This window comes from Erythrolamprus reginae, chromosome 4, assembly GCF_031021105.1.
Source record: "Erythrolamprus reginae isolate rEryReg1 chromosome 4, rEryReg1.hap1, whole genome shotgun sequence".
NCBI lineage: Eukaryota > Metazoa > Chordata > Lepidosauria > Squamata > Dipsadidae > Erythrolamprus > Erythrolamprus reginae.
Window position 1 is genome coordinate 24015374 of NC_091953.1, and position 25618 is coordinate 24040991.

Sequence of the window (25618 nt, forward strand, 5' to 3'; positions counted from 1 at the left end):
ATCATGTTCCCCCTTTCCCTTCTGTCCTCCAGACTATACAGATTGAGTTCATTAAGTCTTTCCTGATATGTTTTATGCTTAAGACCTTCCACCATTTTTGTAGCCCGTTTTTGGACCTGTTCAATTTTATCAATATATTTTTGTAGGTGAGATCTCCAGAACTGAACACAGTATTTCAAATGCAGTGTACTGATGTACTGATGCTACATCTCTCAGAATTGGCTATGCTTGTGGGCATTCTGAAAACTGCAGTACCAACACCTATAGTGAATATCAGGTTGACATAAGAGGGTATGCATGTTCACTATAACAAGCATATTGATGTAATATTACAAAAAAGTTGCTTGTTGCTCGTTTTCCGTTTGAAAAGTAGCTTTAAGCACATTTAGTGGAGTTTTCTCATTGTGCTTAGGCAAAATGAGAAATGTATTCTACGTATTCTACCTATGTAATCCACCTCACTGATTTCATACAGGAGATTGCAGTTAAAGCTTAAAGTTTTTCAAGTACACATTGTATTATAGTGGCAATGAAGCCCAGAAAAATGTTATGAAGATTAGTTTTAAGAAGACTCTCATAAAGATACGCACTAAACAGTTATTAGACACAACCTCCATGGTTAGGACTGCCTTTAGTGTTGTAACATAAATGCCACATGGCACTTTTGAAAAGTTGTGTCCCTCAGCCCATATGTTTCTTGGAAATTACACAATGCAGAAAAATATATAAATAAAGGAATGGAGCATAAAACCTTGTTCTCCTTACCCATGTCTCTTTCTGGCTGGAATCTATAAATAACAAATGAGTTGCTGTAAGGTAGAGAGTCCCTGTTTGTGACTTGATGCTTGTGCTGAATCGGTCTAGTAATTTTACCTGTTCAACCTGCATTTTAAAAAAAAAAGTATCGCATGAAACTATTCAACAAAATCTCAACATACAAAAAAATGGTGGACAGAAAAATGGAAACACTTGACTTTTTGGCATAATGTTTGAACATGTTCAAATCAATCAAAACTTGACATATTTTAATGGTTTTTTTCTGCTTTTTGATATGTTCTTTTAAACAAACTTTTTTTTTTACAAAAATTTAAGGAAATTGGTTATAACCTTCTAGAAATGGCAGACCTCTTAGACTTTCAAAGAGGCCAAATTGTTGGTGCTCCAATGGCAGGCGCTAGTGTAACAGAAAGTGCCCGAATGTTTGGCGTTTCAAAAGTAATGACTGCTTTTGAAAGAGAAGGGAAAACGTCCTCAGCCAAGCACAGGTCTGGTCAAAAGTCGAAGTTGTCTGAGAGAGAGACTGTCGGACTCTAAAGCGAATTGTTAGAGCGGATTGCAAGATCACAGCTCCTAAAATCACTGCAGAGCTCAATAGACACGTACGGAACCCAGTTTCCACAAAAAAATGTTCGAAGGGAACTTCTCAAATTTGATGATTTTTCAAGGTGTTTCCATTTTTTTGTCTACCCCGTACCTGAAATCAAATTATTTGTTGTACAGAAAGCTGTCTGTATGATAAGAATTTGTTCACAATAACACTAAAGTTCATACCAATAAAGTTCTTTCCTGACTGTCTGCATGGATTGTTTTCTAGATATCAAAATAATTGAAAGATCTGCTTTGTTTGGCGCCAGATCACAATGATATGGATTCCACTGGGAAATATTTTCAGCCTGGGGAAGCCTGAGATGAAATAGCTGCATGAGTGTCTCTAATTATGAAACGGAGAGTTCTGCTCATGTCCAACTCTTCATATCTTAATTGGCAGTATTAGATGTGCAAAAGTTAAAAGTATGCTTCAAAGAACACAGCAAGATCTGGTTCACATCCAGTGCTTCAGGTCTATTAGACAGAGATACAGACCTATGTATTTATAACAACCAGGGAAATGCCAGGTTAAGATTACTGATAATTATTGCTAGATATGCAAAAAGAGAGATCAGGCAAGAGCTGTTGGCAGAGGAAGGCTATTATCAGTTACAGGTCCTTACAAGAATGCAAGGAAAGCAAATTAATATTACATTAACATAGAAACATAGAAGTCTGACGGCAGAAAAAGACCTCATGGTCCATCTAGTCTGCCCTTATACTATTTTCTGTATTTTATCTTAGGATGGATATATGTTTATCCCAGGCATGTTTAAATTCAGTTACTGTGGATTTATCTACCACATCTGCTGGAAGTTTGTTCCAAGGATCTACTACTCTTTCAGTAAAATAATATTTTCTCATGTTGCTTTTGATCTTTCCCCCAACTAACTTCAGATTGTGTCCCCTTGTTCTTGTGTTCACTTTCCTATTAAAAACACTTCCCTCCTGGACCTTATTTAACCCTTTAATATATTTAAATGTTTCGATCATGTCCCCCCTTTTCCTTCTGTCCTCCAGACTATACAGATTGAGTTCATGAAGTCTTTCCTGATACGTTTTATGCTTAAGACCTTCCACCATTCTTGTAGCCCGTCTTTGGACCCGTTCAATTTTGTCAATATCTTTTTGTAAGGTGAGGTCTCCAGAACTGAACACAGTATTCCAAATGTGGTCTCACCAGCATTCTATATAGTGGGATCATAATCTCCCTCTTCCTGCTTGTTATACCTCTAGCTATGCAGCCAAGCATCCTACTTGCTTTCCCTACCGCCTGACTGCACTGTTCACCCATTTTGAGACATTAATCCAAGTCTATGCTCAAACCCCGAATAGAGGAAACGGAAGCCAAACTTTGCTAGAGTAACTTACAACACATGGTTGACACAACACAATGAAAAAAGTTTCATTTAATTTGCTAAATTTGAAAGTCAAACAGCATCTGGAATAATAAGGAAACTTTAAACAATGTATAAAAAGTAGGCAAACTTAGAAAATGGTAAAATACCAGCAGAATTTTTTTATTGCAAGATTATACGGTTGAATTGCTACTTGCAAATTATAAACAAATTCAAGGCAAGAAATTATAAAAAATTATTTCAACAGCAAAAATGACAGTGCTGAAAAAAATGCTCAAATTTCAGAATTATGACATCTATCTCACATACTAATGGCTCAAGATTTTGTAGCCCAGAATTCAACAGTACATGGAATGAGAATAAAATACAAGCTGAATTTGGAAGAGGTAAGGGTTTCCAAAATCACATTGCTGACATCCAGTAAATAATAATAATAATAATAATAATAATAATAATAATAATAATAATAATCTAGAGAAATTAGTGAAATATGAAGATCTAAAAATCGAGCTGCAACGACTGGCATAAGCCAGTGAAAGTGATCCCAGTGGTACTTGGCACGCTGGGTGCAGTGCCAAAGGATCTCAGCGGACATTTGAAAACCATCAGAATTGACAAAATCTCCATCTGTCAATTGCAAAAGGCCGCTTTACTGGGATTGGCAACCATAATTCGCCGCTACATCACGCAGTCCTAGGTGCTTGGGAAGTGCCCGACTGGTGATGAAATACGAAATCCAGCATAGTGATTTCGTTTGCTGTGTTGTATTGACATAATAATAATAATAATAATAATAATAATAATAATAATAATAATTTATTAGATTTGTATGCCGCCCGTCTCCGAAGACTCGGAGCAGCTCACAACAACGGAAACAGTAACAAAGGTTTTCTTTAAAGAGCATCTATCTGCTTACTGTGTGAGCTTTGAATTTTTTTAAAACATGCTACTGTCAGCTTATCCTATGAATGCCCCTGAGTGGCACACAATGGATTTCAGCTATGCTGATCACAAGTAAATGTGGAGAAAGCCCTGCTGGTGCCTGGAAAAATCGAAAGCGGGCTTATAAGCCTGCTAGTTAGATTCCACTAACATATGCTTCCAGGAAACGAGAGAATCCGATATAGACTAATCTTTCAAAATGGTAATTCAACGGATCAAGAAAAGGCTGAAGCTAAACGGTACTAGAGGAAAATACATAAATGGATGCAGTAAATAATAGGAATATCGATAGAATATACACTCAAATTCTTTTTATTGGGAGTTATTAGGAAACAATACTTGAAAAAACATCAAATACTTAATACAGTATTACACATTGGGACGGCAGCAAGGATCATGTATACACAACGATGGAAAGACCATCAGATACCTCTGGAGAAGGAAATTATGGGGGGGAAATGATTGTGCATAAATGGACAGACTAACAATGGAGTTAAATAGATAAAAAGACTCTCAGTATCAGAATATATGGATTAAATGGTATGAATGGGCAAAGAAAAATGACGAGACAAAGCAGGATGGAAATTTAAGAATTGACAAAAAGAAAAACAATGAACAAAGCCCAAACTATATAAGTATTAATATTAATGTGTATGTATGGTTGTAGATCTATTTAAGGCAGTGGTTCTCAACCTGGGGGTCGGGACGCCTTTGGGAGTCGAACAATCATTTCACAGGGGTCGCCTAAGACCATGGGAAAAGACAAATTTCCCATGGTGTTAGGAATTAATGCTTCTATTCTGGCGCCTTGGAACATATTTATACAATCAAACCAATCAGGTGTTTACAATGGGGGTGTTCCTCTGACCTTCCTGCAAATCAGCTTAAAGCTCTGTTGGAAGAATTGGCACTAGACTTATGGTTGGGGGTCACCAAAACATCAGGGACTGTATTAAGAGGTCACAGCATTAGAAAGGTTGAGAACCACTTGTTTAAGGAGCATTAAGATGTGAAAAATATGAAAATCAATAAAAAAAATTAAAAGAAAGAAAATAAAAGGTTGAAGCTACTGAGTGATAACTCTTGCAAGATGTCTCATAGGCTCCAATTCAATCGACCCTTAGGTTTGGCACCATATCAGAAATGCAAATATGTATTATTATTATTTTAAGCCTCTCCAGAAAGGAAGAATGCATAGAGCCTTTAAAAGGTGGACGAATCCTTTGGAAGCATCCAAGTACTTCACAGAAAGTACTTCACTTTCTTACCTATGAGCTTTAGGGAGTGCCCCCTCATCTTAGTATTGTGTGATAGAGAAAAGAATTTTTCTCTAGCCACCTTTTCTATCCCATGCATGATTTTATACACTTTGATCAAGTCACCTTTTAAACGCCGTCTTTCAAGGCTAAAGAGAGCAAGGTGTTGCAACCTGATTTTGTAAGGGAGGTGTTTCATTTCCTTGATCATATTAGTTGCCCTTTTTTGCACCCTTTCCAGTTCCATTACAGTATATCTTTCTTGAGGTGCGGTGACCAGAACTGTACACAGTACTCCAAATGTGGTCTCACCACCGATTTGTACAGAGGCAATACAAACACTTGCCATCCTATTTTCGATTTCATTCCTAATCATGCCAAACATCATTCAATACTGCCCTCCCAAATTAATAATTCAAATTAATAATTCCCAAATTAATTATTGCTGCCAACCTGCCTTCCATTGAGGACCAAGAGGGCAGTGAAAATATTTACTGACCCCTCACATCCTAGACATAAACTGTTTCAACCCCTACCCACAAAGCGTCGCTACAGAGCATTGCACGCCAAGACAACTAGACACAAGGACAGTTTTTCCCAAACACCATCACTCTGCTAAACAAATAATTCCCTCAACACTGTCAAACTATTTACTAAGTCTGCACTACTATTACTACTAATTTTCTCATCCTTCCTATCACCCATTTCCTCCCACTTATGACTTTAACTTATTGCTTGTATCCGTAAGATTTTTATTAATAATGATTGTTTCTTCATTGCTTATTTGACCCCTAGGACAATCATTAAGTATTGGATCTCATGATTCTTGACAAGTGTATATTTCTAAGAGCATTTGCACCAAAGACAAATTCCTTGTGTGTGCAATCACACCTGGCCAATAAAGATTTCTATTCTACACCTGGCTGGATAAAAGACAATATACAATTCCATCATGATCTTTTTACCCTTAACCCAAACAATTATCCCACAAAACTATAAAATAACATTATGAATCATTGATAAAAGGGTGAACAAATCCAAAACTACAAAACTCAAATCTTAACGCAAGTTTAGAAACCTAAAACCTTTATCTATATTGATAGTAAAGATCTGAAAAGCTGTAGAGTAATAGGGTCAACAGACAAGGTGACACTATTTATGACATTTGATAAACTCATAGATGAACATATTTCTTCTTTCTTCTATTTTTAATTTTTCTTCTTTTCTCTTTCTCCCCCTTTTCTCTCTCTCTTTAGCTTTTCCTCTTTATTTCCTTCCCTTATGTAAGTGTGTATTTTATTTTATAACTGCATACTCTAAATTCATATAAATTTGTACTAATATTTACATAGTCATTTTGCTTTCTGTATCCCCTCCCCCATTTATCTTCAATAAAGATTATATTTTATTTTTTAATTTTTTTTAAAAAAAATATTTCTATTCTATTCTAATAATTCAATGAATACAGTGTTCTAAATGTACTCTGAATTCTGGGGGGACTGTGCATTCTACACACCTGGAGGGAACCTAGCTAGGAAAGAGAGCCCGGGGGAAGTGGATCCTGGTCATCCCCAAGGGAAACTCGCTGCCACGGAGCAGAACCGGAGCAGAACCTGGGCAAGCGGATGAATTAGAGCCAAGCCACAAGTTCTGCTCCCAGTTAAACGGCTGCTAAAGGGGACCGACGCAGAGGGAGAAGGTTATTTACCTTCGTGGTGCGGATGTGCTCCATGATGTCGCCACGCCCAAACCAGAACAGCAGCCACCGGAACCACCAACGGCAACCACCGCCTGTTTCTAACTGGAAACCCACCCGGCGTCTCCAAGAGACACTTCCTGATAACTGAACGGAGAGGGTTGGGAGGAGGGAGGGAAGTAAAGAAGAAAGAACGGAGGGAGGAAGTGGCAGCCGGAAGGCTAAAGTCACCCACAGCGACCCCTAGCGACCCCTGTTGTTTCTTTTTTTTCGTTTGTAAGGAAAGAATTAAAAGCCATGCGCCACCCATCTCTCTATTCAAAAGCGAATATGAGCTGTTTAAGAGTGTAATAAGGTAGAAACATAACGATCAATGTATTTAAAATTATAAGGGTTGAATATCAGCAGTTCATATTGTTTGTGTATGCTCTCACTTTATCCCAGAGGTATGATTGGCTCAGGAATTCTGGGAGTTGAAGTCTACAGGTCATAGAAAAGCCCACTTTGCCTACCTCTGCTGTATCCCATAAATTCTGCAAGGAGGTTTGTTGATTTTTATTTACGTCAGGAATAAAATTAATTCTTTTTTCAATCTGCAAGAGATATTCATTCTCTTGTAATATCTGCGGATTCAGAGTCCATCTTTTTTATTTTCCCTTCCAAATTATTTCTATAGCCAATTAATTATTAAATAATAATAATTATTATTATTTAATTATTATTAAATATTTATTTATTTATTAATTAATTCCATTTTCTATCATTCTCTTTAGCCGGTCCTTAGAAAGCAAGCAAAATGGCAAGAAAAAAATTTTCTTGAGAAGTCCTGATCAGGATATTTTTCTCACGTTAATGGTTCAGTTAGGTTCACTGATTATTGCCAAATATTGATATTGATACATGGTACATATTGCAACAAATATATATCTCTCTGAAAATATAACACACCTATTTTGTTCCTTTATATATTTTGACACATTTTAATATTTTGATCGGAAGGCAGTGGGTTATAGTTTGAAGAAAGTTAATGACACAACAAACAAGGAAACAGATAGATAGATAGATAGATAGATAGATAGATAGATAGATAGATAGATAGATAGATAGATAGATATGCTTTATTATCATTGTACATATATGCACAGTATACCCATACAACAAAATTCAGATAATGCCCAAATACCAGGCCCAACACACATTACAATCCCAAAAACATGCCCTCACCCTCTACAAGTTCTCCACTCAAACATTCCCACAACAGGACAAGTAATACAGTGTTCCCTTGATTTTCGCGGGTTCGAACTTCGTGGAAAGTCTACACCACGGTTTTTCAAAAATATTAATTAAAAAATACTTTGCGGGTTTTTTCCCTATACCACGGTTTTTCCCACCCGATGACGTCATATATCATCGCCAAACTTTCATCTGCCTTTAATAAATATTTTTTTAATAAACTTTAAAAAATAAACATGGTGAGTAATAATCTGAATGGTTGCTAAGGGAATGGAAAATTGCAATTTAGGGGTTTAGAGTGTTAAGGGAAGGCTTGTGATACTGTTCATAGCCAAAAATAGTGTATTTACTATTACATCTCTACTTCGCGGAAATTCAACTTTCGCGGGCAGTCTCGGAACGCATCCCCCACGAAAAGCGAGGGAACACTGTACTGTCCAACAGCTCACTGATGGTAACCCTTTAGTTAATTGTTGTATGCAATTATTGCTCTGGGATAAAACTATTCAGAAAACCTGTAGTCCAAGTTTTAATCATTCTGTATCTTCTGCCAGAAGGCAACAGTCCCAAAGATTGTAAGCAGGATGGGAAGAGTCTCTGAGAATGTTGGGCAACTTCTTCAAAGAGTGGGATGCAAACATATCGTCCAGGGTTAGTAGCTGGAGCCCAATTATATTCTGGGAATTTTTAATTATTCTCTGTAGAGTTTTTTTGTCCACTGCAGAGATGTTCCCATGCCATACAATAATTCCATATGTCAGGAAATTGTCAATGGTGCTGCAATAGTAGGACAGCAGTAGATGCTGAGAAATATTTATCTCCCTGAGCATTCTCAAGAAATGCAGCCTTCTTCACATTATAAATCAGTGTTCCCCAACCTTGGCAACTTGAAGATATCTGGACTTCAACTCCCAGAATTCCCCAGCCAGCATTCGCTGGCTTGGGAATTCTGGGAGTTGAAGTCCAAATATCTTCAAGTTGCCAAGGTTGGGAAACACTGTTATAAATAATAAGTCATATAAATGAATAAGTCAGTGTTGAAAATGCCACAAAGACACTGATTGGCAAATTGGAAGGCTTGTGACCTCATCCTCCTGGCCAATCAAACAGAGAACTTCCAACCACCAAGGAAATTGTGGAACACACATCGGCTTGTAAACTTTCAGGGAAAGGATTAAGTTAATGGTTTCTTTCCATTTTTACAGATGATGGGAAAGATTAATGTTTGCAGCAGTAATGTCAAGGAAGAAAGACGTTTCCAATCTAGGGCTTCTCTGGCGAGGGGGTCTCAAGGCCAATAATCTAATCAGGTAAAAAAAGTCACAACAGTTATATTAAGGTGATTCAAAGATGTATTGCATCCCAAAAAAGGTCCTTTGTTGATACAGCAATAGAAACATAGAAGACTGACGGCAGAAAAAGACCTCATGGTCCATCTAGTCTGTCCTTATACTATTCCCTGTATTTTATCTTAGGATGGATATATGTTTATCCCAGGCATGTTTAAATTCAGTTACTGTGGATTTACGTCTGCTGGAAGTTTGTTCCAAGGAACTACTACTCTTTCAGTAAAATAATATTTTCTCATGTTGCTTTTGATCTTTCCCCCAACTAACTTCAGATTGTGTCCCCTTGTTCTTGTGTTCACTTTCCTATTAAAAACACTTCCCTCCTGGACCTTATTTAACCCTTTAACATATTTAAATGTTTCGAACATGTCCCCCCTTTTCCTTCTGTCCTCCAGACTATACAGATTGAGTTCATTAAGTCTTTCCTGATACGTTTTATGCTTAAGACCTTCCACCATTCTTGCAGCCCATCTTTGGACCCGTTCAATTTTGTCAATGTCTTTTTGTAGGTGAGGTCTCCAGAACTGAACACAGTACTCCAAATGTGGTCTCACCAGCGCTCTATATAGCAGGATCACAATCTCCTTCTTCCTGCTTGCAATAGCCCTCTTGTGGGCTGTTATTGCTACTCCTAATTAATATTAAGTTGTGGTCATTAGGTTGTAATTGAAAGAGCTGAAACTTATGAAAATAGTCTTAGGACATCTCAAGGACTTTACTGATTGTGATAAGTCCCAGGAGATGGGTTAAGAATTATCTTGAGAAAGGGTTTTTTTTTCTGGATTGTTTTTAAATATCTTTTAAATAAATTAAAAGTGAGAAGGAATATTATATAGTATGTTTTAAGGAATGTCCTTCTGGGTTTGGTTCCACATGGGGAAAAAGATACCGGAAGCGTTGGTGACTGCTTGGAAAGGTGGTTTTAATGGAGGACAGCAGGACCACATGATCTGAGGCAGGCGGGGGTCGCTGCTCCCGCTGTTTCTGGCGTGCTGTGCGTCCAGCTTCGGGCATCCGTTGTGCGTGCACATGCGTCCCAGTGAGATTTTGCTTCTGTGCATGCGCAGGAAGCAAAATCTTGCAAGGGGACGGGCGTGCGCATGAGATTTTGGCGCATCAAAATCTCATCAAAATCTCACACAAAATCTCACTGGAAGTAATGTGCACGCACGCCGGGCACCCACAACTGCGCGCACAGCTCCCATTTTACTACCAGTGCGCAGTGTAGCCCATACTGGGAAGTGTTAAATCAGTAGACTGGAGACCACGAGCTTATAATCAGCTCTTTTATTAGTAGTAATAAGTAGAAGTGTTCAGCTTAAATCTCAGTCTCCAACAGAGACAGTGTCTTGAAACCACAGCTATTTATACTCTTTGGAAAAGCGGGAAACATTTTGAGTTCATTGATTTTGGCGGGAAGTCTATTCGACTTGCCGCGTCTTAGCCAATCAGCGTCTGTCTTAGAAACGGTTACACAAGACATAACAGGAAGGAAGCTATACGGGTCTGAGGTCCTGGGAAAAGGGGAATCATATGGCTCGAAGGTGTTAGAGAAGAGAAAAAGGGGAGAGATGCTGAGAGTCCCTTCGTTTTATGCCCTCTCTTGGGCCCTGTCCCAGAGCCTCTTGCTACTGTGCTACAAATGCACTCTGATTGGCTGTTCCCGGTTGCTCCCAGTTCACTCGTGCCTGTCAGTCATTGGAGAGCTAGCCACGAATGCAGCACGAGGCTCCGCCCATCAACCTGGACACCCTCTTTTGGGTTCTTTTACCCTCTGCGCCTGCACAGAACGCTTTGCACAAATGGCGGCATCCAGGTGGGTGGGCGGAGCTTCGCACTGCCTTTGCTACTGGCTCTTTGACAACAAGCGAACTGGGAGCATTTCACCCCTGACTGTCAGGCCATGCGGGGACAACTCTGTAGGCTGTCCTGAGTCCACATTTGCTTGAGCCTTGCTGGCTGATGTAATCTTCCCAGGTGCCATGCAGTGAGATGGGTAGAGGGCTAATCCACTTTACCCTTAGATTATCTATGGTTGACTATCCAAATTCCTAAGAGGTCAGTAAGGGGCGAGTACAAGTGCACTAGAGTGCCTTCCGTCCCCTGTCCTATTGCTCTCCTATATCTCCTATACCTTTCTTCTATTCCTATATCTCTTCTTCTATTCTTTCATTGATATGTTCTATTACTATATCTTCTTTTCTATTATTTCTTAGATATATTTTACTATGAGTATCTCCTCTATAACCTTCATCATGTATTTTACTATGTGTATATAGATATACTGTATACCCACTAAAACCCTCGTTGTGTATTCGACTAACTAACTAACTAACTAACTAACTAACTAACTAACTAACTAACTAACTAACTAACTAAATAAATAAATAAATAAATAAATAAATAAATGTCCTAAGGATGAAAGTCTTAATCCCCTCACCCTGGAACTGAAGTGGGGTGGGGGAGGGAGCTACAGGAAACCGATATGTCTTTAAAACATTTTTTTTTCTCATCCAAGGAAACAAAATCTTCCTTTTCAATATTTCCTAGGACAGTGGCGAATCTTTTTTTCCTCAGGTGTTGGAAGAGCGTGCGTGCATGCTATTATGCACGCGTGTGTGGCCACAGCCATAATTCAATGGCTGGGGAGGGTAAAAATGCTGGCTGAGGAACTCTGGGAGTTGAAGTCCAAAAGTCTTAAAGTTGCCAAGGTTGGAGACCCTTTTAGACTAGAGCAGGGGTAGGCAATGTTGGCTCCTCTATGACTTGTGGACTTCAACTCCCAGAACTCCTGAGCCAACCAGGCTAGCTCAGGAATTCTGGGAGTTGAAGTCCACCTGTGTCATTGAAGAGCCAACTTTGCCTCTCTATTCGATTCGATTCCTACAGCGCGGATTGATACAGGCTCCCTCATCAGGCCGGAGGGGAGGGAAGGCCTGGCGACCGGCAGGCTCAGCGCGCGCACATGCGCGGTGGCGCTTCCGCGCGCAGTCGTTTTATCCGCGCGCCTTCGACCGCCGCGCGTCTCGCGCAGGCCTGAGCATCCCCTCTCTTTTTGAAGTTCCCGCGCAGCCTCGGCGGCCCGGCTGAAGCCCTGGCTGTGAGGAGACCCGCTCGGGCCTGTTCCCTCAGGCGAAGCGCGAGACCCCGTTGCTGAGGTCTTGCCGCCGCCGCCATTATTATGTCGACGGGCTTCTCCTTCGGAGCCGGGACTTTGGCTTCCGCTGCCGCCGCTGCGGCGGGCACCGGTGGGGGCGGCGGCGGCGGGGGCTTCGCTTTCGGAGGCACCCCGAGGTGAGTTAACGGGGGGGAGGGCATCCCGGTCTTGGGAAGCCTCAGCGTCCCGAACCGGGCGCTGTTGCTGCACGTGTGCCTGGGTTTTCCTCGCTTTACGACGGTTGAAGGCGGGGGGGGGGGTCGTTCCAAAGAATGGGAAAATCTGCTGGAGCTCCCCGGCTTCTCTTAAAAAGAAAAGAAAAAGGAATCCTAACTAGAAATGTGAAAACAAAAGTATTAGCAACTGGGAATCGGAGCCTTTCCAAGCTGAAGAAAGAAGTGTCAAAACAATATTTAATATCAAACTAATCAGAATCCTTGGCCGTCTTTCAGTGAGACTTGTTTTGGGGGAAATGTACACTGCTCAAAAAAAAAATAAAGGGAGCACTCAAAGAACACATCCTAGATCCGAATGAAATATTCTCACTGAATACTTTGTTCTCTACCAAGTTGAATGTGCACAACAGCATGTGAAATTGATTGTCAATCAGTGTTGCTTCCTAAGTGGACAGTTTGATTTACTTGGAATTACATTGTGTTGTTTAAGTATTCCCTTTATTTTTTTGAGCAGTATATTTAAGTATTTATCCTATTCAATGAAGGGCTGCAAAAAATTTTACTACCACACTGGATGTGGCTTATTTTGTGGATGTGGCTTGCTGGCCATGTGACCAGATGGGAGTGGTTTGATTATCATGTGATGGGGTGGTGGTTTAAAGGTCACGTGACTGGCTTAAAGGTGGCCAACCTAATGTCTCATGTCAAAGGTTTGGGCTAGGGTACCTGACCCCTCCTTGCCTCAAAGAGATACAATTTCTCTATCTATTTATTATTGCTGAACATCCAAAAATATACTATGTATATATGCCATATGTGTACATACAAACTGCACATTATCTACTATATAAACTGCATGGGTATATATACACATGCACGCACAGCTGTTCTGAAATTATACACATTCAACCTCATTTACTGCAATAGGAAAAACATACCCAGAGCCCAGAAGGGGAAAAGGGGGGGGGGGTCAAAAATTTTCTACCGGTTCTGCATACCTGACCCTACCTGTAGGAGCCCATCACTGATCCAATTGTCTAATTCTATAGGACAAGCCCTTTGGAGGTCGGAAATGGCCTGTTTCCCAGCTTCTGGTGGGCCCAGTAGGTTCATGTTTTGTCATCCCCAGGCTCCAAAGGCTTCTCTGGAACCGGGGAAGGGTAAAAACGCTATCCCCATCTCCTCTGGAGGCTTTCTGGAAGCCAAAGATGCCTTCCTAGAGCTTCTACGTGAGCCAAAAATCAGCTGGTCGGCACACACATGCACGTTGGAGCAGAGCTAGGGCAACAGGTTATTTATTAATTTAATTTATATGCTCCCCAACTCATCAACAAATAACAATATTTTAAAGAACAATTTTAAAAATAATTACAAAACCCTAGTAAAAGCCATACATATTTCTCATGGGTGGATCAAAATGGTATCTCATTCGGTCAGTGGCCCTAGGCCTGCCTGAGAAGACCGGTCTTTACAGCTTTGCGGAAGGCCAGTTGGGTGGGGAGGTTACGGACCTCTGGGAGCAGCTGGTTCCAGAGAGCCAGATCCGCCACAGAGAAGGCCCTTCCCTGTGGCTCCACCAGTTGGCATTGTTTGATTGATGGGTCCCATAGAAGGCCAGCCCAGGAAAGTGTAAAAATTAATTTAAAAAAAATTAAAACAAATAAGTATCTATATGACTCTCAATTCATATAAGTGACTGTCTAGAGGCGGCTGAACATTTAAAATGAAAAAGTAAAATCCAATGATTAAAAATATAAAATTAAATAACCTAAGATGAAGTACATGTATGGCCTAATTATATGGCTTTTCCAAGAGATTTTAGGCAATTGATTTTGGCTTTCAAGTCACTTTAAACAAAAAAACACTCCCCAAAAATAAACAACCAAGTATTTCAGAGTCTCTTTATTGGGATCTATGCACAAGGTTTTTTTCCCCCCTCATCGTATATTTTAAAAAGAAGCTAAAATATTTTTACAACAGCTTTAACCATCCTTTTCTCCATTTGGTTGAAATAGTTGTTCTTTCTTGAATATAAGTTATAGGCAGCTATAAAACATATCTATATTATAACATGTTATACACAGTTATGGGGGATGTGATCCATTTAAAATTTATTTTCAAACACAACATTAAATACTTGATTGCAACCTTCCATAATTTACTTGGCCTGAAATTTATCAGTGATTGGAGGTGATATGAGTTGTTTCAGATCCCTGGAAAGCATCATATTAGGCAAGGCTGAATACTTTCCCTGTCCCTTTTCAGTACAACATTAACACAGCTAGCATTTTATGATGACTATGCTCTGTCATTTGGAGCATTTTCACTGGCTTTTATGTCCCCTTAGAATTTTGTATATTGGCAATTGTTTTCAGCAAATATGCTGATGTCAGTTAATTGATGAAAAATTGATTTTGCAATTATTATGTATCAAAGTGTAAGATCAATTTTATTTTTTACAGCTGAAATACATGAGATAATTCATTGTAGTTTGGTGTGTGTATGCATTTTTTTATATGCCAGGGAAATAATAACTACATGGATGTGCTATCATAAATCAGCAACATCTAAGAACGTGTACTGGCATATTTTTGTGGAATAGATATGTAAAAAAATTATATCTAGCAGGCCACCTAATGAGAAGGAAGAACTCACTGGAGAAGAGGCAAATATTGGGAAAAATTGAGGGCGAAAAAAGAATGGGATGAGAAGAATGAGTGGTTGGATGGAGCCGCTAAAGAGTAGGCATGAGGTTAAATGGACTCCAAAGGATGGTAGAGAACAGGAAGGCCAAGAACATGGGTTGGCAAACCATGGCTCACGAGCCACATGTAGCTCTTTGGCCACTTGAGTGTAGCTCTTCCACAGAAGCCAAGTTTCTAGGGCTTAGGACAAACTTACATTGATCTCGCCCGGCTTGAATCGCAGTCGGGGATGATTTCTCCTTGCTCTTGATTTGTGGTGAAAGGAAACATGTTCTTAATAATTTTTTACTTTATAATTTAGCTCAACTGGAGGCCTTAACTTTGGGACGTTGGGTTCAACAGCTGCTGCTACTACAACTACTCCGTCTGTGGGTTTTGGCACTGGACTTTTTAGCTCAAAGCCGACCACAGGTTTTACCTTAGGAGGGACTAATACAGGTAAAACATATTTCAGTTATTGCTATCAAAATTTGCATTAATTGGCTTGAATTCGTTATTAAATTGAATTAGTTACACCCTTCCTCTTGAAATTTGGCAGACTTCTAGCCCCTTAACTTTCCAAAAAGCACTTAAGACTGGCTTTCCCCCCCTTCAAGCTCTGGGGTAGGGTGAGGTAGCTGAGAGGATTTAACAAAGGACTACATGTTGAAGTTTGACATTGGTGCTAGGTTTTTAATGCTTTAATAGACACTCCTTGTGCTGTTTTTACTGGTATTTTAATTGTTGATTAGAGCCACCCTCAGTATAAGACAGGCGGCTATATAAATTTTATAAAAATTAAAAAGTGGTAGGTGTATCCTACCATTTTTACAAAGGAAGTGAACCAATATACCTTCCTCTTATTTTCCCCACAACAACCACCTTGTGAAGCATACTGAGCTGAGTGAGTAATGGCCCAAGGTCATCCAGCTGGCTTTCATGACAAAGGCAGGACTAGAACTCACAGTCTCAGTTTCTGACTTAATGGCAGAATAGGCAAATAAAAACATGAATTCAGTTGTGATAACTTCTCCATATGTTTCCCAGGATAATGCAGCAGGATCCAATCTAGATTGGTCATGGGTTTGTCTAATAGTGTGTGCTGTTCTGTGTATGGTATTTATATGGTGTCTGTTGTATGTGGCTTTTTAGATGCTGATAGGGGTGGTTTGGCTGTCATTGTGCTGTCCATCCCTTGCCTTCTAAGTATTTGATATTCTGGTGGTAAATCAGCACTCCTCTTGACTGATGAGGGCCCGTTTCCTAGGCTTCAATCACTTTCCTTGGCTGTTTTTGTGCCTGCTTGTCCAACAAACTTAGTAGCTGCAAAGTTGAATGTGTGTCCTTGTTTATTGCAGTGTGAGGCTACCAATGAGTTTGGGTCTCCTCATCTGGCCGCTTGCTTGTGTTCTTTCAATCTGGTGGTTAGCTTCCCCCCATTTGTCCTATATAGTCACAGGGACAAGGAGACCTGTGGGCTGAGATTATACAAGGCATGGAAAGAGTTGAACTAAAATAATATGATTATACATGTGACTGTCTATTACTTACACATATTTAAAAGCTTAGCATATTGTATAACAATAGTGTTTTCCTCTTTGGTCTGAATTTGAATGTTTGCTCCTAACATCCTTCTTAAAGTAGCTGGTAGAAAGCAACTGCTTCTTCTGGCTGTTTTGGAAACAATCCCAATCCTTTTTAGGCAGCATGTGGGTAGATGTTATGGGAATTGTCCATAATACCTGAAGTTTATTCATTTATTTAATTAATTTGACTTCTATGCCGCCCAATCCCAAGGGACTCAGGGCGGCTTACAATATAAAATTACAAACAACAATAAAAAGATGTCAAGAAAAAAACAATCTAAGTTCTAAAACCCTAATTAAAATTTATTGTAGAACATCAACAACATGCGTACATGCCATTCATACAGATTCATCTAAGTTTATTGTTTATTTATTTATTTGACTTCTGTGCTGCCCAATCCCGTGGGACAAGTTGCTTCCTTCTATGCGGAAGGTTTTGAATTTTGTACCTTTCCATATTCTTCAATAATGGCATTTATTTTGTATTCCTACACAGGAACAGCTACAACTATTGCTGCAGGATTAACATTAGGTAAGTATTATATAATCGTTAACATTCCCTTTTCCTTACCTGAGAGGTGATAGCTAGAAATGCCCAAAGGAAAAACATTGCACTTCAGTGGTGTGAGGCTTAAGAATGATTGGTAAACTTTTATTAGGAGTATAATTCATCTATTTCCTCTTGTAAAGTATTAGTAAACATGGCAAAGTAGACAAATGCTAGATAAAAAAGTATACTCTTATGTCAAGATAACTTTGTAATGTATAATTTTGTGTATAATGTAAAATATTTTAAATAATATTTCGTGTAAAATATAACTTTGTATATAATTTATAACTGATGGCCTTATTTTGGGTCTTGGTTATTGTATGTGAAGCAAATAATATTTTGAACCATTTGAATTTCAGATTAGCTTCTCTGGATAATAATTGGAATTCTTAAATGGAAATTGTTATATATATTTATATTTACAGTGCTTCTCAATTATTTTCTATTATGACCCCCCAGGAAGATGTAAACATTCCGTGTTGTTCCCCCCCCCCAACTTTCCGATCTAGGCCCCAATGGAAATTTAGTCTTAATATTTATTATTTTACTTATTATAAACTGCAAGCAAACTATTGGCTGGGGAAGGCTGCACTACCCACTTACCTGGGAGTAAGTCCCACAGAACTCGGTGGAACCTGTTTTCGGTTAGGGGAATCAATTGAGAAGGACCATGTATATTCTCTGGGTCACATGCGCCCCTCCCCTGGCATCGCTCCGCGCACTCCCAGTGTGGCCCGCCCTATTATTTGAAAAGCACTGGTATAAAGGAACATGAGTAGGGGCTGAGAGCCATAGATGTGGAATCAGTGTTGAACTGAAGCCTGGGAGACTTTAATACAGTGTGCCTTGCATGGCTGTTGTGAAGATTAAAATATGTGTGTTGGGGATATACTTCCTATTAATAGAAACCCACATAAAATTGTATATATAAATAAAACCATTTTTTTTATAGGCGCACCTGTTTCTACTACTTCTACAACAGGCCTTAGTTTGGGTTTCAGCAAACCTGCTGGATCAGCCACACCTTTTGCTTTACCGATCACTTCCACTTCTTCTGGACTTGCATTATCTTCTGCCCTGACTTCTGCTCCAGCAGCAGGTAAGCGTTACAATTTTTACAAAAATTGGTTATACTTTAGGTACGGTATTAAAGAATTATGTCACAATTTGATGACAGGAATTCTAAAGCTTATTAAGCTGAAACATTTAATTGAAGGAATATAATAAAGTTATCTTTGAGTTGAGCTCAACTCCTGAAGACGCCATTATACATCCATGTCATTGGCAACAGAGCAAATATGTTTTGCCATTGCTATTTTCTGAGATATTTTCAACTGTCCAGTTTAGCCTACAGACCTGAGATTTCTTGGTTGAGTCCCAGTCTGAATTTCATTCTCTGCTTAAAATCCAGGCTCTTCTGGTTTTACATTAAACCTGGGAGGCACCACTGCTCCAACCACCACTGTATCTACAGGACTTTCTCTGGGGGGAGCCTTGACTGGCCTAGGAGGAACCCTTTTTCCCAGTGCAAGCACAACTACAACAGGTGATATTGCTCATATTTATTATTTTAAATGTTCAGAATGTGGCTCTTATGCATGGATTTAATGTAATAATTTAAAGGACTATCAATCCTGCTAATCCTTTAAACTGAAACTAGTAGTAATTAATCTGATTTAAAAGCAGTATTTGGATTTGTAGTTACAGCTTCAGCTTATTATATTCCTTTTTGAAATTGGAAATAATTTTTAAGCTCAACACCATTCTTCTTTATCTCATTATTAGCAATCTTTGAATGCTTGTATCTTCAGAAGACCTGTTATTGTTGATGGTGGGAAAGTAGGCTTAGTGATAAGGACACGTTTTATTCTGTTTCTATCAGCTTCAGAGTTTCTGCTGATAACATTAGGAGAAAATTATTTCAGTCATCATAGATAATACATCGTTACTTCACAAAATCCTGAACCTTAACTTAAAATGTTTGCATTATTTTCAGGGCTTGGACAGAATGCTTTTGGTTTGACCCTTGGGACAACTGCAGCACCTGCTACTACAGTTAATGAAGGTCTTGGTGGCGTAGATTTCAGTAGCTCTTCGGATAAAAAAAGTATGTTTTTTAAGTACAATTTTGTAGTTATACCAAATCAGGAATATTTTGGGATTGCCATTAAAATCCAAGGATTCCCTGTAACTTATAAATAGTATCCAGTAGCCATTCGTTTTTTAAAAATGAAACAGGTATTTCAAAGTAATTGAAAATGAAGTCTGCATCTTAGAATATACATTAATAAAGAAAACAACACAAAGCAAATTAATATAGATACATTTACTTGAATCATAATAACATTATTTTGATTGACATATAAATCATGGCTTTCAGAACAAAAAGCAAATATATATCCAGCTTTTTTTCTATGCTCACCTTAAGTACTTTATTTTAAATTAATCTCCCAATTGCTGAATTGAGAGCTGTATCTCATAAATTGTATTCATAATTATCAGTTTAGAAAACATTAATGGTGACAGCATTTTTCTGCTCATGTATTCACCAACCCAGTCCTTGGAGAGGGACGGCATAGAAATCCAATAAATAAACTTAAGTTAGAGTTTTATAAGTATTTCAAACTTAGAAGCCAAGTATAATGTTTTTATTTCATTACTTTAATCTTCCTAAACAACTATATGACATAAGTTAGCATAATTTCTGTAATATAGATTGTTAGGATTCTGTCCATAACTGTCCCTAATATATTGGCTGCAGGTGTTGCAGACTGCCACAAGAGGGAGCTAGAGTTTATAGCTCATTTTTCTGTGTCACCCTCTCTTTCTCTCTGTTAATTTGGCTACTCACTGTTAGGTATGCTCTGCAATTCTCTGCATGCTCTATACCAGGGGTGGGCAATTAATTTTGTCATGGGGATGGTTTTAGAGGGCTGGATTAATATAATTAACTCAGTTCTACCCAATACTGTATATTATTGGGTAGAACTGAGCTAATTATATTATAATTATAAATTATTATTATATTATATTATATATATTATATATTATAATTATAATATAATTATAAATTAATTGCCCACCCCTTCCTTCCTTGTTCCCTCCATTTCTCCTTCCTTCCTTCTCTAGATGGAGAGAAGCTTCTGTCTTTCTGATTTTCTCTGCCTTTCATTTCTGCTTTTGGACAGTTCTTTACTTCTCTTTCAAAATATTCCTTTCAGGTGCCTCTCTTCAACTGACCTACATTGTCAGTTGAGAAAACATAGTGGAGGCTTTGCCTGAAAGTAGCTTTGGATTCCTTTTCTTCCTCCTCCTCCCTTTTTCCCCTGAGAGGTGGGGTGGGGGGTTTGCTTTAAATTTCTTGGAAAGGCCAATGAAACCAATGAACAATTAAAAAATGAGCATTTATTGGACTTTTGCAAAAGGGCATGGAAAGATAATTTCTCCTTCCTTCCTCCCTCCATTTCTCCTTTCCTCCCTCCATTTCTCCTTCTTTCCTTCCTTCCTCCCTCCATTTCTCCTTTCCTCCCTCCATTTCTCCTTCTTTCCTTCTTCCCTCCATTTCTCCTTTCAGCCCCCAGGCCGCACTTTGCCCAGGTCTGCTCTATACTGTAGTTATGCATATCAGCTAAAATGTGTTTCGGCTTCATGTCTTTGTTTACTGATTATGACAAAGTCAACTCGTAAGAAAGATTATGTACTTGGTAATATTTGGATTGTTATTCTGACTTATGTGTATGATTTTGAACTGTTTATGGGAATGTGCTATTTCTCAAAGTAAACTTTAATTCAAGTTAGTGTATCTGTGTGTGACTGAGTAGTTATTCACAACTAATCTCAGTCTAAATGTTTCTGTGTGTGCACAACTTTGGTAAACAAGGTTTACTCTGCTCATACATTAACATAGATGGGCAAGCATCAATCTAAAAGAAAGAGGTATAAAAGCAAACTAAAAAATGTGCCTCAACATTTTTCAATGCCATATTATCACATAAACAGCCATCAGGAACTAATTTTCAGATAAATTTAGAGGGATTCAATCAAAATTCTGAAGCTTTTTTTCTGAGCCATCCAGGATAGAACTGGTATTTTTGCTATTGGTGTATTTTGGGCTGTGTGGCATATTTCAAACATATTTATTTAAAATATTAAACTATTCTGGGATGTATATTCCCTGAATTAGTGATGTTGGTTCTAATGTGTTTATTCTCCTGTTATGTTCTGTTTGGTTTCTTGTTTTCTATTCTAAAACGTTTTAATAGAAATTGACCTGAGAATTGTTTGAATGTCTCATTAATTTAATGATTTTGTTGGTATCATTTTCATTTTTTATAGTGATTTTATTTAAAAAATCATAATTTAAAAAATTTAAAAGAATGTAAAATAAAAAGAAAGATGGGGAGAAAAAGGAAAAATAGAAAACCCTTCTGGAGATTGCTGTTTTATCACAAGGAGCAACCGTACGGAAGACTTGTGAATAATCTCAAATCGTCTCCTCGTCCAACAAGTTCTTCATTCTGCCCCCATCATCGGATCCACTTTGAGTGGAGCTGTCTTCAGTTCACCATTTCTTCCCAGAATGTCTGCTAGTGTCCTTTTTTAAAAAAATGAAGAAGATAATATTAGTAAAAGTCTATTTGATAATGTTAATAAAACTAAGAAGGATCTTCTGACTTATAATATTTGTTTCTAGGTGATAGAACCGGAACAAGAGCGGAGTAAGTAAATAAGATATACATGTCTATAAAACATAATGACTTAATAGTCTAGGTTAATTAAATTTAAATGGACAGACTAAAATAATTAAAGTGATAAAACATTTGATGCTATTTCAGTTGGGAATGCTTTGTTCATTTTTTACATTTCTTAACTCGGAATTCTCTTATCAGCTTATCTGACCTGGAAAAAATGTGAAATGGCATGTATCTAACTTTCCTATTTAAAATTATGATATTCAGCGAATGTGATTTATATGGAATTGAAAGCTAAAGAATGAAGTTCTTCATCTCTGAATCATTTTACTTTTAAAAATCTTTAAGAAAAATACAAAATATAAATAAAACGCCAAGATTCAATAAAAATCTGAAAGAAATAATCAAACTTAAAGAAATGATGGGGATAAAAAAACCTCAGATAAACTTTTTAAAGTTTCTACAATGTGATGAAAAAATCGTTGTATGGCATCAATTTTCTGATAATAGAAAAAAATCTATTAACAGGGATAGCAAAGCACTAAAAGATGAAAATTTACCTCCGGTAATCTGCCAAGATGTAGAAAATCTTCAGTAAGTAATTTCTTGGTCCTTGCAATTCTTCGTTTATGTATATGTTTTTAAAATTCTGAATTCCTTTAATTCATTTTGATAACTAATTGTGTTTAAAATTTCAAAATATTGAATAACTGTAAAAAGTCCGTGTACATTTGTCATATGCCATTCATCTACTGCTGTCATTGCTATTTCTAGTCTTAATCACTCATTTTGGGTGGTTATTGTGGCAGGGGATTTATTTTTTTTCTGATTTCCTCCCTCTTAGAAAATTTGTGAAAGAACAAAAACAGGTTCAGGAAGAAATCAGCCGAATGTCTTCCAAAGCAATGCTTAAAGTGCAAGAGGATATAAAAGCTTTGAAGCAATTATTATCAGTGGCTGCAAGTGGATTACAGAGAAATACTCTCAATATTGATAAACTAAAATTGGAGACAGCTCAGGTATAGTTCCAAAGAAGATAATTTATTCTAATTTTAATGTAATAACATTAACACAATGCTTATTTTTTGGATGGGGAATGTGGGTTTGTTTATATAATGGTTCTGCTTTGTGTTCTGTTGAAACATTTGTTATCTCACTGCTGTGTGTTTTAGTATGTTATTACAGTGATCCCCCGCTCGTTGTGAGGGTTCCATTCCAGGACCCCCCGCAACGAGCGGGTTTTCACGAAGTAGCGCTGCGGAAGTAAAAACACCATCTGCGCGTGTGCAGATGGTGTTTTTAACTTCCGCAGCGCTAGCGAGGAGCCGAAGATTGGGGGCGGGGCGGCTGTTTTAAAACGTTGCCGGCGACATGGGGGGCTCGCTAGCACCCCCCCGAACAACCAACCCGGGTTTGGGGGGGTGCTAGCAAGCCCCCCATGTCGGCGGCGACGTTTTAAAACACCCGCGCGGCTTTCCAATGAGTCCCGAAGACAAACGCGGAAGTTTGACGTTTGTCTTCGGGACTCATTGGAAAGCTCCGATCGTTTTAAAACAGGCGCGCCGTTCTCCGCTGACTCCTGGCGAACTTCCCCGCTTTAGGAGTCAGCGGAGAACGGCGCGCCTGCTTTAAAACGATCGGAGCCAGCCGGCTCCGATCGTTTTAAAACAGGCGCGCCGTTCTCCGCTGACTCCTGGCGAACTTCCCCGCTTTAGGAATCAGCGGAGAACGGCGCGCCTGCTTTAAAACGATCGGAGCCAGCCGGCTCCGATCGTTTTAAAACAGGCGCGCCGTTCTCCGCTGACTCCTGGTGAACTTCCCGGGCGAAGGGCGAAGGGCGGGCGAGCGGGTGCTGGGGGGGGCTTCGCCCTCCCGCCAGCAAGAGGGGGAAGACCCAGGGAAGCCGCCCAGCAGCTGATCTGCCCGGCGCCATCTACGCATGCGTGCCCATAGAAAAAAGGGCACGCATGCGCAGATGGTGTTTTGACTTCCGGGTTCAAAAATCGCAAATTACCCTGTTCGCAATGGTCGGGGACGCAATAACCGGGGGATCACTGTACTGGGAAACTGATCATTTGATAGCTGGCCCTTTTAATCTTTTTACTCCTTGACTTTTGTAAACTTCTCTTTCTAACCTTCCTCCCTGGTGCTAGTATTCTCACACAGTGCAATTATGCTGATATATGGAGTTTAGCATGTTCAAGATATTTGTATATCTATTTGTCCTTTCCTTTATCTTCATATTTGCAGTCAGTTTTGAGGCTGGTTCCACTATCAGCTATTAATTCTCATTTGAGAAACAAATGATCAGGGTCAGATGATCACATGTTAAAAATACTGTACAGAGATCAGCCTCCCTTGAAAAGTCCATGAATGTAGAATGGAAGATGATAACAAGCAGATAAATGGATGGGACTGAATATAGCAGCAATGTTTGAATTGTTGGGATGAGCTTAGGGAGTGATAATTGTGGAAAATCTATAAGTCTGTTAAAAGTCAGCAGTTTGATAGCACATAATCAACAATAAATCACCCTCGTTCAGGCCCTTTGTAGTGATTGGGGTAAATAGACACAGGTGAGTGAAATAGGTACAGCAAAATAAGTAACACTATAACAAACTTGGGGATAGAAAAGCAGTGCCTGCCAATCACTTTTCTAGTGATTCTATTCAAGATTTATAGTTGCTATAATGCTTGTAATGTTTTGCTTAAGTCCATTTTTGGAAGACGATGCAATATAGTTGGTACTTGGAGTTTTGCTTAGTAATCGTGCAAATAATAATCTGGTTTTACCTGGCTTTCTTTCCATTGGCCTCAGTGATTTCAATAATGCAAACATTTACTCTTGAGAATATTGATTAATTATCAGGAAAAATGGTTCGCTAAAACATTTATATATACAAATTTTATTCTTTGGACTTTCAGCTTCTGATTTTCCCTTTTCTCCTCCTGCAGGAACTTAAAAATGCTGAGATAGCACTAAGGACACAGAAAACTCCTCCTGGGCTTCAGCACGAAAATACAGCACCAGCAGAGTAAGTAGAAAATTGAAAGGTCTGTTCTTAATAGAGATGAGCTAAAAGCACTCTTTTTGCATCAGAGAGCCAATTTCCATAATACAGTACTGTAGTTCATTATGCAGGAAATGCACTTCCTTTGGTTTGAGTCTTTCCTTGGATTCTTAGCAGGAATTGTATGCACTAAGTACAGTGATACCTTGTCTCACAAACTTAATTGGTTCCGGGAGGAGGTTCTTAAGGTGAAAAGTTTGTAAGACGAAACAATGTTTCCCATAGGAATCAATGGAAAAGCAATTAATGCGTGCAAGCCCAAAATTCACCCCTTTTGCCATCCGGAGCGCTGGGATTTCCCTGAGGCTCCCCTCCATGGGAAACCCCACCTCCGGATTTGCGTGTTTTTGTTATGCTGCAGGGGAATCCCAGCAGGGAAATCCCAGCAGCGCAAAAACGGGCACTTCGCTGGCAACGGAAGTCCAGAGGCGGAGCATCCCAGTGGTGGCGGTGGGTTTGTAAAGTGAAAATAGTTTGTAATAAGAGGCAAAAAAATCTTAA

At 38.9% G+C, this 25618-nt stretch overlaps 2 protein-coding genes across 2 annotated transcripts in view; one reads left to right on the forward strand and one right to left on the reverse strand.

Annotated features, from left to right (window-relative positions):
* MTMR6 (myotubularin related protein 6) overlaps window positions 1-6785 on the reverse strand; it is a 37539-nt gene extending 30754 nt beyond the window's left edge. The window contains exons 1-2 of the mRNA XM_070749790.1: window positions 6633-6785; window positions 766-882 (exon numbers count right to left, since the gene is read on the reverse strand). Coding sequence (XP_070605891.1) covers window positions 766-882; window positions 6633-6656 — 141 coding nt within the window. The 5' untranslated portion in view covers window positions 6657-6785. The remainder of the gene's footprint in view (window positions 1-765; window positions 883-6632) is intronic.
* Window positions 6786-12117: 5332 nt separating this feature from the next.
* Window positions 12118-25618, forward strand: part of NUP58 (nucleoporin 58) — a 31206-nt gene continuing 17705 nt past the window's right edge. Inside the window, exons 1-10 of the mRNA XM_070749791.1 lie at window positions 12118-12496; window positions 15542-15678; window positions 17302-17337; window positions 18308-18454; window positions 18767-18901; window positions 19352-19462; window positions 22049-22073; window positions 22575-22640; window positions 22891-23065; window positions 25002-25081. Of these exons, the coding sequence (XP_070605892.1) occupies window positions 12384-12496; window positions 15542-15678; window positions 17302-17337; window positions 18308-18454; window positions 18767-18901; window positions 19352-19462; window positions 22049-22073; window positions 22575-22640; window positions 22891-23065; window positions 25002-25081 (1025 nt within the window). The 5' untranslated portion in view covers window positions 12118-12383. The remainder of the gene's footprint in view (window positions 12497-15541; window positions 15679-17301; window positions 17338-18307; window positions 18455-18766; window positions 18902-19351; window positions 19463-22048; window positions 22074-22574; window positions 22641-22890; window positions 23066-25001; window positions 25082-25618) is intronic.